We start from the raw sequence: 12229 nt of genomic DNA, 5'->3' as shown, positions 1-12229 counted from the left end.
AGATACATCATGAGTGACGGGGAGGCGAAGGACCTGTTGTACTCTCTTGGACTTTTATTTGTTGAACTATTATCTAACGTGTGGCTTTGTACGCGTTTATACAAAAATCAAAAATTTACTTTAACGACTAGGTGTGCCCACACTTTAGACTGGGTCTAGGTTACAGTCTCTGGTACAAACATAACTCATTTGAATTCCACTGGTTATTAAATAGCTCTAACTATCTGGACTAACCCTGTAGTAGTCGGTGCTGTAGATGTCCCGGGACATGCCAAAGTCTCCAATCTTGACCACAAGTCCTTCTCCCACCAGACAGTTCCTGGTGGCCAGGTCTCGGTGCACAAAGTGGAGCGAGGCCAGGTAAACCATTCCTGAGGCGATCTGGGCGGCTATCTGGAGCATCTGCGGCAGGGTCAGCTGACCCATCGGGGGCATCTTAACCTCTTCCAGGATCCGAGCGTCCGGACCATGAGCCCTGCGCAAAGAGAAAAGAATTTACACCTTGCAGACGGCCAGCTGCCCAAATTTGCTTCTAAGGTCAGTTGCCATGTATATGCCGGGTGTATTTGCTAGGATCACGGTTTCAGAGAGTAGTCCCTCTGTTGGTGTATATTTTGCAGCTCCCTTACCTCAACTATCAGTGCAACTGGTGCACAATAGAACCACCATTCATCTGGTTTTGATGCTAACACAAATGAAAAAGCATCTGGAAAGGAGTGGTCCTTTAGTGTCCTATCCATTGAAGGTTGGCACAAAGGGGACCTTTAATATGGTCAGTGTTTCAAGTATAAAGGATGCACAGTAGTTCAGGCTTTGTAGACTATTCTATAAATTCAGGGAAGGGGATTGAATATTAAGTTTGCATGACATGCTTTCAGCCAGGAGATGAACACTAAACCAAGTCAGGACGTATTGCATCCGCTGGCAGATTCACCACAACTCTGACCATGCGTGCAACTTCTGATAGACCCAACATATGCTGCAATCCGTCAAGCTTAAGAAGTAAAAAAGCTCTTCTCAACCAAGCCCCTGTTTTGGCGTCAAGGCTGTAATGTTATAAAGTCATGTGCAGGCTCCAGAGCGCAAAGCCCCATCTCCATTCATCCTAATATTTGCGCCTGTCCACTCTGTCCCTCGCTGGCCTTTGGCTGTTGAGAGGTTCCCAGTGTGATTACTATTAGTTTATCAAGCAGGTGGCAAGAGAACAGCAGCTGCTGCTCAGACTGGAGACTCCATCCATGGACTATCTACTGGAAATGTGATTTCCACTCCCAATCTGGCCTCTCCACCACCTGGCCGACCGGCTCCTTGCGCACTGGACATGGCGCTGAGACTCCACTCTGCTGGACATATGGTGTTTCCATTCATGACGTCCAGAAGGCTTGCGTTTCTAAGAATTTGTCATCATCTTTAAGAGATGAAGGCAGCGTCAGTGCATGGTTTTGTTCACACGGCCGAGCTACGAAGATAAGGTCCTGGATACAGATGTAGATCAGAATCCAATGCTTTAATAAATCTAGCTTGAAATATCACAGCATTTCGTATACGCTGCGTAGTCTAAAGCTAAAGAATGTCAACTGTAGCTTATTGATAGCATAAGAACAAGCAGTGGCTCTTCAGTAAAGCTCAAGTATAGAAGCTGCGGTTACGCTGTTGTATTATTCATTCATTCATTCCCATAACACTCACGTAACTTCATCATTCACATCAGTGTTGTGGTGGGTGCTAAGTGTCAGGGCGCCAGTCCAACACAGGGCTGTTACAGCAGTTGTAGATTTAGCATCAAGGAATGGCTCAACACTTTTGGAGGAGAACACTAAATACCGATACATTGCAACAGATTCTGGACACGCACAGTGTTTTAGGGGTAATGTGATAGACCCCATAGAAAGAGCTATATCCTGATGACAGATAGTAGTAGTTGTATATGTATATGTTGCTACCACCGATAATCCATCTATTCAGTATTGTATCTGTGAGCGTTTGGAACTATCGAATCTTGCTTTTGCAAATGCACCGAAATCCAAAAACTTACAGACTTCAAAAGTTACTGTCATATATTTCCTGATTAAATCATTGGTGGAAAATTTGTTGTGAAAGGTGTCCTGAAGAAAGTGAGGACGACACAATGCCAATAGACTAACGAAAAGCACTAAAACACTCTTTTGACATGCACTTTTGATGGAGGCTTTGTCTGCTTTAGCTAATCACCTTCCATACTTCGAGTCTATTAGCGCACTCGCTAATGGCTTAATATTCCATAAGGTGCACGGCAATTCAGTTCTATGCGGACGATCAGTGAAATTGGTCAAAGAATATTGCGTGCTGTCTGTCAGGGCTCTGTGAGGATTGAGTGCACTGTTCAAACCAGGCAATGCATTAGAAAATACAAGCCTTTTGTGGTAATTTTAAGAGCTATGATGTACATTTAGATTCATAGCTTGACCAATACTCTGACCACAATATTCTCCATTGGTTTTTAAGGTTAAATAAGGGGAGGTAACTTTGACCTTTGGCCAGAGCGCTAACCCGAACCCACTCGCACACTTGGGGATGCTTCTAAATTAAAAACACCCTTGTATCATTTTGTGGGTGCAGAATTGTAAGTGCTTTTACACCTGACCTCAAGCCACCGCACTGACACTAGGCGAGGCCATCTTGAACTATACAGCGATAATAGCTTCTAATCTTTTAAGAAGGATTCGGCTAGATTTTGGAACATTTCTGTGGGGATTTGATGGTTTTCGTGAGGAGAGCTTTAGCAATTGCACTGTTACTTTCGGACCACAAGCGCTATTCCCATTCCAAAGTCTTCCCAATCAAAGATATATTGACTGGAGCTCCAATACTCCAGAGAAATCAATTCCACTGCCCAACAATCCAGGGCTTGGAGGTCTACCCTACTCTTCAAAATTCCTGGCACTGATCATGGTGACCTTAAACCCAAGTACAACACTATGTACTTCACAGTGAACCTATTCACTAATTATGTGGTGTCTACAAATGCAAAGTGTGTATAGCCAAGTGATGCCTATAAGTGGCAGATGGCACTGACCTGAGGAAGCGGTTGAGGTCACCATGCCTCATGTACTCAAACACCATAGCCAGTGGCTCACCGTCCGTACACACTCCATAGAAGCGGACGATGTGCTCATGCTGGAGGACGGTCAGAAGCTCGGCCTCGCGCTGGAAATCCTGACGAGTGGACTCGTTAGCGTCCTTCAGAGTCTGGTCAGGAAGATTCATTTATTGTGGCATAGAGCTTTAGTCATGTAGTCAATGTCATGCATTTGCTTGAAGAAAAATCATTAATACATAAAATATAAAATATGCCATAACTTTTGGCCACACAGACAACCATTGATTTTTTTTTACAATTTTAAATGCCTTTAAATAATTATGTGAAGAAGTGTGTGTTCTGCAGGGGGTATACGACCTTATTTCACTTAGGAAATCAACACAACATGTTCCAAACACACACTCAAACCCTGTAGATGAGCTAAAGGTGGCAAAAACGAACAGAAGAAAGCATTTTGTGTGGACGGCTCCCTCTGTCTGTATGTAATGGTTAGGTTGCGAACACTACCTTGATGGCCACCAGCATCTTGTCAGTGTCTGGACAGAGATTGGCGCACTCTGCCAGGTAAACCTTCCCGAAGGCTCCTTCCCCCAGCTCCCATTTCAACATGATGTCCTGTCTCTTAATGTGCTGCACACCTGAAAAATCCACAAAAAGCATTTGAGCAGCTAGCAGCTATATAGTGTTTACTGATTTATGCTTAGCATAACGTGATCATTTATAGTTTGTTTTATTTACTCTTCTTATGAAACACGAAAACAACTACCACCTCTTTTCAAACTGCTGCTAATTCAGAGCCTCTGAACAGCTCAACATACTTAATCCTTAATCCAACATAATCCTAACTGTGCAGACCTACCATGCAAGCTAGCAGGTGTCTGTACTGACTAGCATTTAGCATGTGTTAGCATGAACGTTAGGGCCAACCTTCACAGCCAAAGAGAGCAAGGCCACCTGCTTGGCCTCAAGGCATCAGTGGGGATCCTAAAGGGTTTTATCCCAGGTTTTGAACCCTATTAATGTAAAGCCCCAGAAAGTTCATGCACAATGTATATTTAAAATATTAAACAGTGCTCAGATATGTCTTTTCAACAATTTTATCTTCTAGTTCTATCATGTGATTTTGTCTTTTAGAGTTTACTGGATATAATATAATGCTCAAATGTTATATAACAACATTATTATTATTATTATTATTATTATTTATATGGTACAATACAATTCACTGGGACTTACTGCTGCAATACTGAGTACTATAAAATGTATCTGAAATCCTTGTAGTTTGTCTTCACTCACACATGTCCTTGTCTTTGATGATGCCGCAGAAATACTGAGGGTTCTCTACGAAGCTGGACAGTCCAGAGTCCAGCGTGCCTTCATCCGAGGTAGGAGGACTGGCTCCAAAGTTCATGAAGCGCAGAGAGACAGCGAGATCTTCCTCTGTGCCTAGAACAGATGACCCTGCTGACATACAGGAGCAGGAAAACTGTATTTTTCTCTTATACTTTCAAACTGCTGTGTTAGATTTCATCTAATTATTAACTGATTATTACTGACTCTCACTTTTAGGATAAGTTTTCGTAAACACAAAGCTAATGTAGCGAACAAACACTTATTTAAAGCTAATGTTGCCAGGAGCAACAGCTTTGTACAAACAGTTTCTTGCATTTATAACATTTTAAACTTTGAGTTTTCAGTGTAGGTTCAGTGTAAAGGTGTCTTATAGGAAGCAGTGATACACAGTATATCAGCGGCCGATATATTATTTGCCGATATGTGGATTTTTTTTATCGATCCGATATTGGAATTTTAGCCGATAACTTGGCACCATTTTGCGCATGTGCACTGACACCTGTAAACTGTCTGCCGTGTGGACGTTTTTCAAAGTTTCTGCAGAGAACAGTCTCTGGGATTACATTTCTCCGTGGTGAAAACTAATTTAAAATATGAGTGATGTTCAGTACACGCGCACTCAGATAGCGGTGTAAACACACACACACACACACACAGCAGGTTAAACGACAGAAAGATACACTCAAACACCACAGTGCAGAGGCCCTTCTTATATAAAACACATGAAAATAGATACAGAGTCATCCGGCCTCTGAATTTATTACTGAAACACGACGATAAACGACTACAAACACTCTTTCTCCCTCCCTCGCTCTAAACCCTCACTCTCCAAAACAATCCCAATGCTGCACTAATTAGCGCCCCTCTAGAAATCTTTGATAACGGTATAAATGAACTACACCTAATAAACTTAAAAGATAAAATTAAAAAGTACAGAAAAAATACAAATACTGAAGGAAACGCTCGTCCTACAACAACCCATGATAAAAGAGTTTTTCTTGGCTTTAATCCAAAGTAAATTTGCTTTAATTACAAAAAGATAATATTATCGGTATCGGCTACCTCAAGGGGCTAATTATCGGTTATTGTATCGGCACAAAAAATTAAAAATCGGTGCATCCCTAATAGGAAGCAATTTTTGTAGCATTTCTAATGTTCCATTCATCACAAATATTTAACTAAGTACAAAGGACAGGTTTTGGACAATAGTACGCTGGTCAACCATCATAACCCTACTGGGTGACCAGCTAATCCAGCACCCTAGACTAGCTATTGTTTCAGCTTGTCGCTCTGGGGTAAGTAAACTTTGTCCAGAAAACACATCTCCGTTGATTGCCCATGGTTCTGTACGGCTGTTAAAAGGGAATATGGTATGATTTAGATTTTTCACCCAACTGTTCCTGTAAAATAGATCAACCAGCAAAGGGCTTTGAGTTCAGCCGAGTCCCTGAATCATGCAGAGACGGAGGAACGTTGGGAAAGGGAAAGCTGGAGGGAGGCAATCAGGTCCACTTAGCCTCTTTTGCAAGCGAAACAAGTGTGGCCAGAAAAACACCGGCTCCATCACTCTTCTTTAATGGCCAGCACTGCTCGTGCTATTTACTTTTGCAAACTGTAATTAAGATCTGGCAGCACTTTGGCGAGGCTGTTAGGCCGACGCTGTGCAAAGTTACAGCCCCAGCGGAAACCGTATAGCCTTGCTCCACCTCCTGAGCTTTACCTAAAAGCAACACAAAGCCCTGCAGCACAGCTCGGATTCGTGGAGAAAGGTGTTTGGGTGGTGTACATTTACAGGACCAGTCTCTTACACTAGTCTCTTTTTTTTCCTGGTGAATGTGAGAATCTGTGTGCCTTTGCTATCGCTACACACACTGAGCATATAATGAGAAATATAAATTACGATAAGTCTTCATCATAACCATAACCCTCCTAAGTCTAGACTAGTTTAGATCTACAATTTAAAACCTAGTTCAAAGTACTTACAAAAATTTTATTTAGCTTTAATTTGTTTCAAAACATATTTAAGTTTGTTTCCTGCAGGAGAAACCTCTACTCTCTTTTCTCTATTTGTATCATTAATATCTGCTGCTAACTGTAGTTATCTTCATGAAGCCTTCCTTGTTTTTTTCCCCAATTTGTAGCTCGAACAAGTTAGAGATTGACTCGTTTCTAAACTCTGAGTTGAAGTCAAATGCTTCACTTTCCTTTGTAATCCACATTAGCCTCGTAGCTTCAGTATGAAACTGATCCACACTTTCCACACTTTTGATTAAGCACAGATTTTCCAAATGAGTTTTGGATGCTCAGGGGAAGGTTGTGGAAAGGGTGTGTATTTGATTGTCCAAACTTATCTCTTTGAAATTACCCTGATTACAGATTTCATCACTGAGTCTAATGCATGCTAAAGGCTCTGATAAATCTCTGGGTTGGAGTACTCCAGGCACTGGAGCGTAAAGACTTACGGTGGATCCCAAACTTGGAGTGCTGCCCGCATTTATTGATGACCAGCACCATGACGAGGAGGAAGGTACAAGTGAACACAGCAAGACCTACAGCAACAGACACCTGCAAACAGAATCAAGATAGTGCAGACGTTGAACTGTAGCTATTATTTTAAGGATTATACTGAATAATAACAATCCATACATAGTGTTTTACAGGTTCTGAAATAGCTGCAAAATAAACCAGGAACATTTGAAAAAACTTTATTAAAACACATGTTAGATGCACAGTTCCTACTGAATGATCCAGTGACTGTTTACATCTTAACAACAGAATTAGTAGCTGGTATACCACCAAACTTCTACACAACAGATAAGGGGTCAGTTTGTAGCTCTTGGGCAAGAATTCCAATTTTTCATATGTCTGTATTATCTGTAACATTACATTCTTGTGCTACTCACTGATTTATAAATCTGTCCATTTTTTATCTTATGTTTCCGTTGTCATCTGCATTTTATCTTATCATTTAAATTGGTGTAAATTGGTATTGGATCTAAAACAGCTGCTATATAAACAAGCCATTATTATTATTATTATTATTATTATTGATGCCTAATCCCTAAGATACCATTATTTTTCTCTGAGAGAGGGTTAGTGTCATGCTCTTACCCCAAACAATCTGCTTTCCAGCTTCTCTGTGACGTCCTCGGTCGACTGGTTGGTGGGAGCTGCTGGAAAATAAAAGCCCCTCGTCAGTGACTGAGATGAAAGAGACTGCATTTCAGCCACACTTCAGTTTTCAGCGTTTCCAAAATGGAAATGTAACTGAAGAGTCTCTTAACGTACAACTCTCACACGTGAGCCTCAAATATAATGGATAACAAAAGAGTTGAGTTCACAGACGAATCCAGTGGACTTACTTGGGTAAATGCTTAAAACTGGTGCGGGTTGGAGGCAAAGAAGAAGGAGAAGAAGAAAAAAGAGTTAATACATTAAATGATATATGAATAATCACCTCCTGTGTAATAATTATTATACAATGTGCTAATTTAAAAGAAGGATAAGGAGGAAAGTTATAAAAGTACATCTTCTTAAGTACCTTTTTCAAGGGTTTCAGTTCATCAGTGTAATCAGTTTTCCTTGAGTTTTAGAATACTGACCTGAGGTCAGTTTTAAGGCTAAAAAAGATATTCATCTTGTATACAGTGTACATACTGTTTATATTAATAATAAATAAAAAATACCAAAGACCCATATAGGTGACAATTATGAGAACAGGTCCCCCGTGTCCACTCTCCACATCCTCTACAGGGAACACCCAAATATGAGGTGATTCATGAATGAATTTTTACTCCCCGATCACACACAAATGACTCTGTGTTGAAATGCATTGACAGATGGATCAGTCGTAATGCTCCAAAATGACGTAAAAATGAAAATATACTGTTTTGGAGGTTGTGAGGTTTGATCAGACAGTTACATTATATTAAAAAAATACTTTTATATTTCACTCTTTTTTAAAACATTTTAAAATCACCAAATAAAATGGAACTCTGTGTTCTTTGTAGAGGATGCATTAATATTTGCTTTAAAATTAGGTGAAAAACGACATGAAACATCTATAAATCCACAGCTTTAACATTAAAACGACCACCTGTTCCTCAATGGTCAGGGACACCCAGAGGATCATCACAGAGCTGGTACTGGCAGTGGCATGTTAGTGCGTGGATCAGACACAGCAGTAGTTGGAGTACAATGTATGTGTTTCTAATAGAGTGGACAGAAGTGTGCAGTGTTCAAAAACTCCAACAGCATTGCTCTGTCTGATCCACACGTGTCACACATCCCCTTTGTTCTTCTAGTGCTGAGAATGATGACTGAAGGACCACCACACAAATAATACTTGATATGTACTGTTCATGTGGGGGCCCTGACCACTGATGAACTCTGTGAAAGTGACTTAACAAAGTATGCAGAACAACACATGGACTGCAGTCTGTAAATACTTTGATGGAGACTAATGACCGCAGCTCACCAGGGATGATGCCCTCTGGGTTGGTGGAGTCGAAGGGGTTTTCCATGAACGTGCCGTTCGCAGTGGCCTGGGCCCGGCCCAGTTTGTTCTCTACTATGAGTGTGTAGACTCCATTGTTGAGGTGAGTGGGCTTGTTGAGGAAGAGGCAGCCGTGCTGGACTGAGCCATCGTCCTTGTCCATGATCAGCTGGGTGTAGGCGTACTCGTTCTCGCTGAGGGGTGTGCTGTTGTACAGCCAACTGATGTTAGGAGCCGGATTCCCATCCACTGCAAAAGGGAAACACCAGTGGTGCTGCTGCTCTGCATTCCCCAGAAACTCGATCCTCACTGGAACTGGACACATACGGACACGGTCATAGTCAATTTACTCTTAAACCAAACAATTAAGGCATTCATAAACCAAACCAGACACTGGAAGACATTGCAGACTTTAGCACTAAATTGATAATCGAAGATCTCTTTAATACACATCAGGCGTTTTGTTTGAGTTTAACTTAATGTAGCAATGGGTTGTATCTTTAGCAATCCAAATGTTTTCATGTCTGAAATAGACTATGGCATATGTTGGATCTGCATGACCAATTAAAACGGACAACGTTTAGAGCAAACCTCAAAATGGCTGCTGCTATTGTTCTTGGGGATGTGATTGATATCCTGTTTGAACTTTAACAAGCTTATCAACATGGCTTGAGCTACGATTGGGATGATTTAGGCATGTCATTTGCACAATGCTAATGGGTGAACTCTGAACTCCCATTACTTGCTACATTAGCCTTGTAGCCCAGTACAAAGCTAAAGAAGCAAACTTGTGTAACACGTATTTCAAGCTAATTCAAGAAAGCTAATGGCCTGGAGCTCGTTCAGGTGCTCAACAGCCGTGTGATAATTGCCTGGTGAATCGATGGGTTCCATCATCATGGCAGACCCGTCGACCCGGCATGAATAATAAATCCCTCCCTGTTTAGGGGAGCTAACCACAAGGAACAGCTGCTAGCCGAGCAGATGTAGCATATGCAGGAAATGATTCTTTTTAGCTTTGAGGAACATGCTGATGCTAGAACCTTTTCACTGCTCTTAACCCATGACCCTCCCTCCAGAAAGTGCTTGCCAAGGGAGAAATGTGGCCATTTGTGTCATACTTCATAGATTGCTTCTGACAAGGTTCCTCGTCACTAGTGCCCATGCTAATAGTTCATCAAGTTTTTTGAACTGCATGTGAACTCCAGTAAGTACACGATGTTAAAGGAATTAAATAATTGTACGCTTCACTCCCTGGTTAAGACGAGAAGGTGGAAATAAATTGCCATGTGCCTTTAGTCACTAATTAAAAATCAGCTGCGGCTAAAAGGGAGCAGTGTAATTGGACTTCCAGCTTGTCAGGAGCTCGTGGATGATTATAGCTCAAACGGACTGGTACCCAGCTAAAACTAATAATGAGAATCTGGAGTTTAACTCTTACAAGTCTTGGGTTGCTAAATTGTTTTACTGTCTCATTTAAATATATATATAATGGGGAATATTTTGGAAAAAGCATAATAGAAATTTATATTAAATTCACATATTTGAAAAATATCTACTGATCTACTGTCTGTTTGTTACAATTTGTTCTTTGTTTTCTAGACTCTGGTTTTCTTGAGTCAAGGACGAAAGAAACAGAAAGATTACTGCTGTGTGACTAGTTTTAGAAAACAAAATTAAAGGCCATTAATTTCTAATGGTTCACTCATGCACCATTTCATCTTCTACATATATTCCAGAAAACCAAAACAAACCTAAACTGCTTTTTAGTGTTTCTGCATACATTTATTTATTCATCTAAATTTACACTTATATAGCCCCTTCCTAGGAACCCTAGGACACTTTATAATCAACACTCAATATTCAATCCACACACACTGGCGAGAAGCAGCAGCCAAATGCGCACAGCGTACTCTCAACTAGGAACGACCGTCCACCTGGAGGACTGCATCGGTCACTAGGGTTTCACCCAGGACAGAGTGCCAATCCATATCTGGGCACATACACATTCACACACACACATACATATATTCATTCACTCACTCACACACAAGGATAGTTATTACAGAAGCAAATTCACCTAACCTGATTTTTTGGGACTTTTTCGGAGGAAACATGAGACCCCAGAGGAAACCCACGCAGACACAGGGAGAACATGGAAACTCCACCCAGATGGAGAACCTGCTAACCACTTAGCCACCTTGCTGCATCATATGCAGTTGAAATGGCTTTTAAAGCCATACCTTCAACCTTTTGACAGACTATGCTCATGGAAAGCAGAAAAGAAAATAAATGAGCAGCCAACCAACAAAGTTTCTCCTTGTCGCCTACAAAATAAGATTATAAATTTACTGCATAGTGCAGCCATATTTCAAATAGCACTTTTCCACCAACGAGGAATCTTCGTTGTTCAAGTTCTAGTTCGCGAACAAAATTTGGAACCATTCGGTGCATTCCAGCAACATAAACTGGTTCGCAAACCAGAAAAATTCATTCCCAGCTGGTACCAAAGAACAGTAGGTTCTTCAGTGCAAACCGTGGCTTCGTCCGTGGGCGTGTTGAGGTTCAGTAACTCAAGAAAGAACACAGCATTATCGCCCAGTGGAAATGAATGGGGTCATTTACAAAGTTTCATATAATTAAATAATAGGAAATAAAACAGGAAAGTGCTCTATTACTGTGTGTTTCTGGGGCTGTGTTTGGCTTTGCGTTAGATACGTTTCTCCGCTGTTCACTCTGCAACATTTACACAGTATTATATCTCACAGAGAGAGGACTGCTGAATTTGTCTAATTTCACGTGAGTGTGTGTTTGCCTAAAATATTTTAAAGGGAAGTGGTGGGGAGACATTTTGTGGTGTTAGTGTGTTTATAAAACTCCAGATAGCTGTGCACAGCCTCCTTAAACTTCACATGCTTTAACCAGTTACATTGAATAAATAAGTCATTGTAATTCTTAAAATCAACAAAATGTTCTTGGTCTTCTTTGTTCTTTGGTGGTAGATCATCTAGTATTTATTTTTAAATAAAATGAAGAAGAAAAACACTGATGCTGGTTTTATATATTATATACAAAACTTGGCTAATGGCTGTCTGGCAAAACTATGCTTTCTTCAGGTTGTAATAAAATAACTAATATTTACAAAAAAAACAAATATTGTAACAAATAATTTCTTGCTTATATTCTTAGATTAATATTAGAATAGTAATAATAATAAATATAATTATTGTTATTGACACAAAATAACAGCATGCATTTATTTTCACTTCTCATCTCTATGAAATATAAGGGTTTGGTCTAAA

The 12229-nt window shown here is 40.6% G+C and overlaps 1 protein-coding gene across 1 annotated transcript in view; it reads right to left on the bottom strand.

The window, feature by feature from the left end:
- The window catches only part of ntrk1 (neurotrophic tyrosine kinase, receptor, type 1), a 29924-nt gene that overhangs the window by 3622 nt on the left and 14073 nt on the right, over nt 1–12229 (bottom strand). Inside the window, exons 8-15 of the mRNA XM_066682199.1 lie at nt 8910–9242; nt 7795–7812; nt 7544–7605; nt 6895–6997; nt 4376–4540; nt 3587–3717; nt 3056–3228; nt 235–475 (exon numbers count right to left, since the gene is read on the bottom strand). Coding sequence (XP_066538296.1) covers nt 235–475; nt 3056–3228; nt 3587–3717; nt 4376–4540; nt 6895–6997; nt 7544–7605; nt 7795–7812; nt 8910–9242 — 1226 coding nt within the window. The remainder of the gene's footprint in view (nt 1–234; nt 476–3055; nt 3229–3586; nt 3718–4375; nt 4541–6894; nt 6998–7543; nt 7606–7794; nt 7813–8909; nt 9243–12229) is intronic.

Source organism: Hoplias malabaricus, chromosome 1 (genome assembly GCF_029633855.1).
Source record: "Hoplias malabaricus isolate fHopMal1 chromosome 1, fHopMal1.hap1, whole genome shotgun sequence".
Lineage (NCBI taxonomy): Eukaryota > Metazoa > Chordata > Actinopteri > Characiformes > Erythrinidae > Hoplias > Hoplias malabaricus.
Note: the sequence above shows the minus strand (reverse complement) of the source record. Positions and strands in the feature narration are given on the sequence as shown.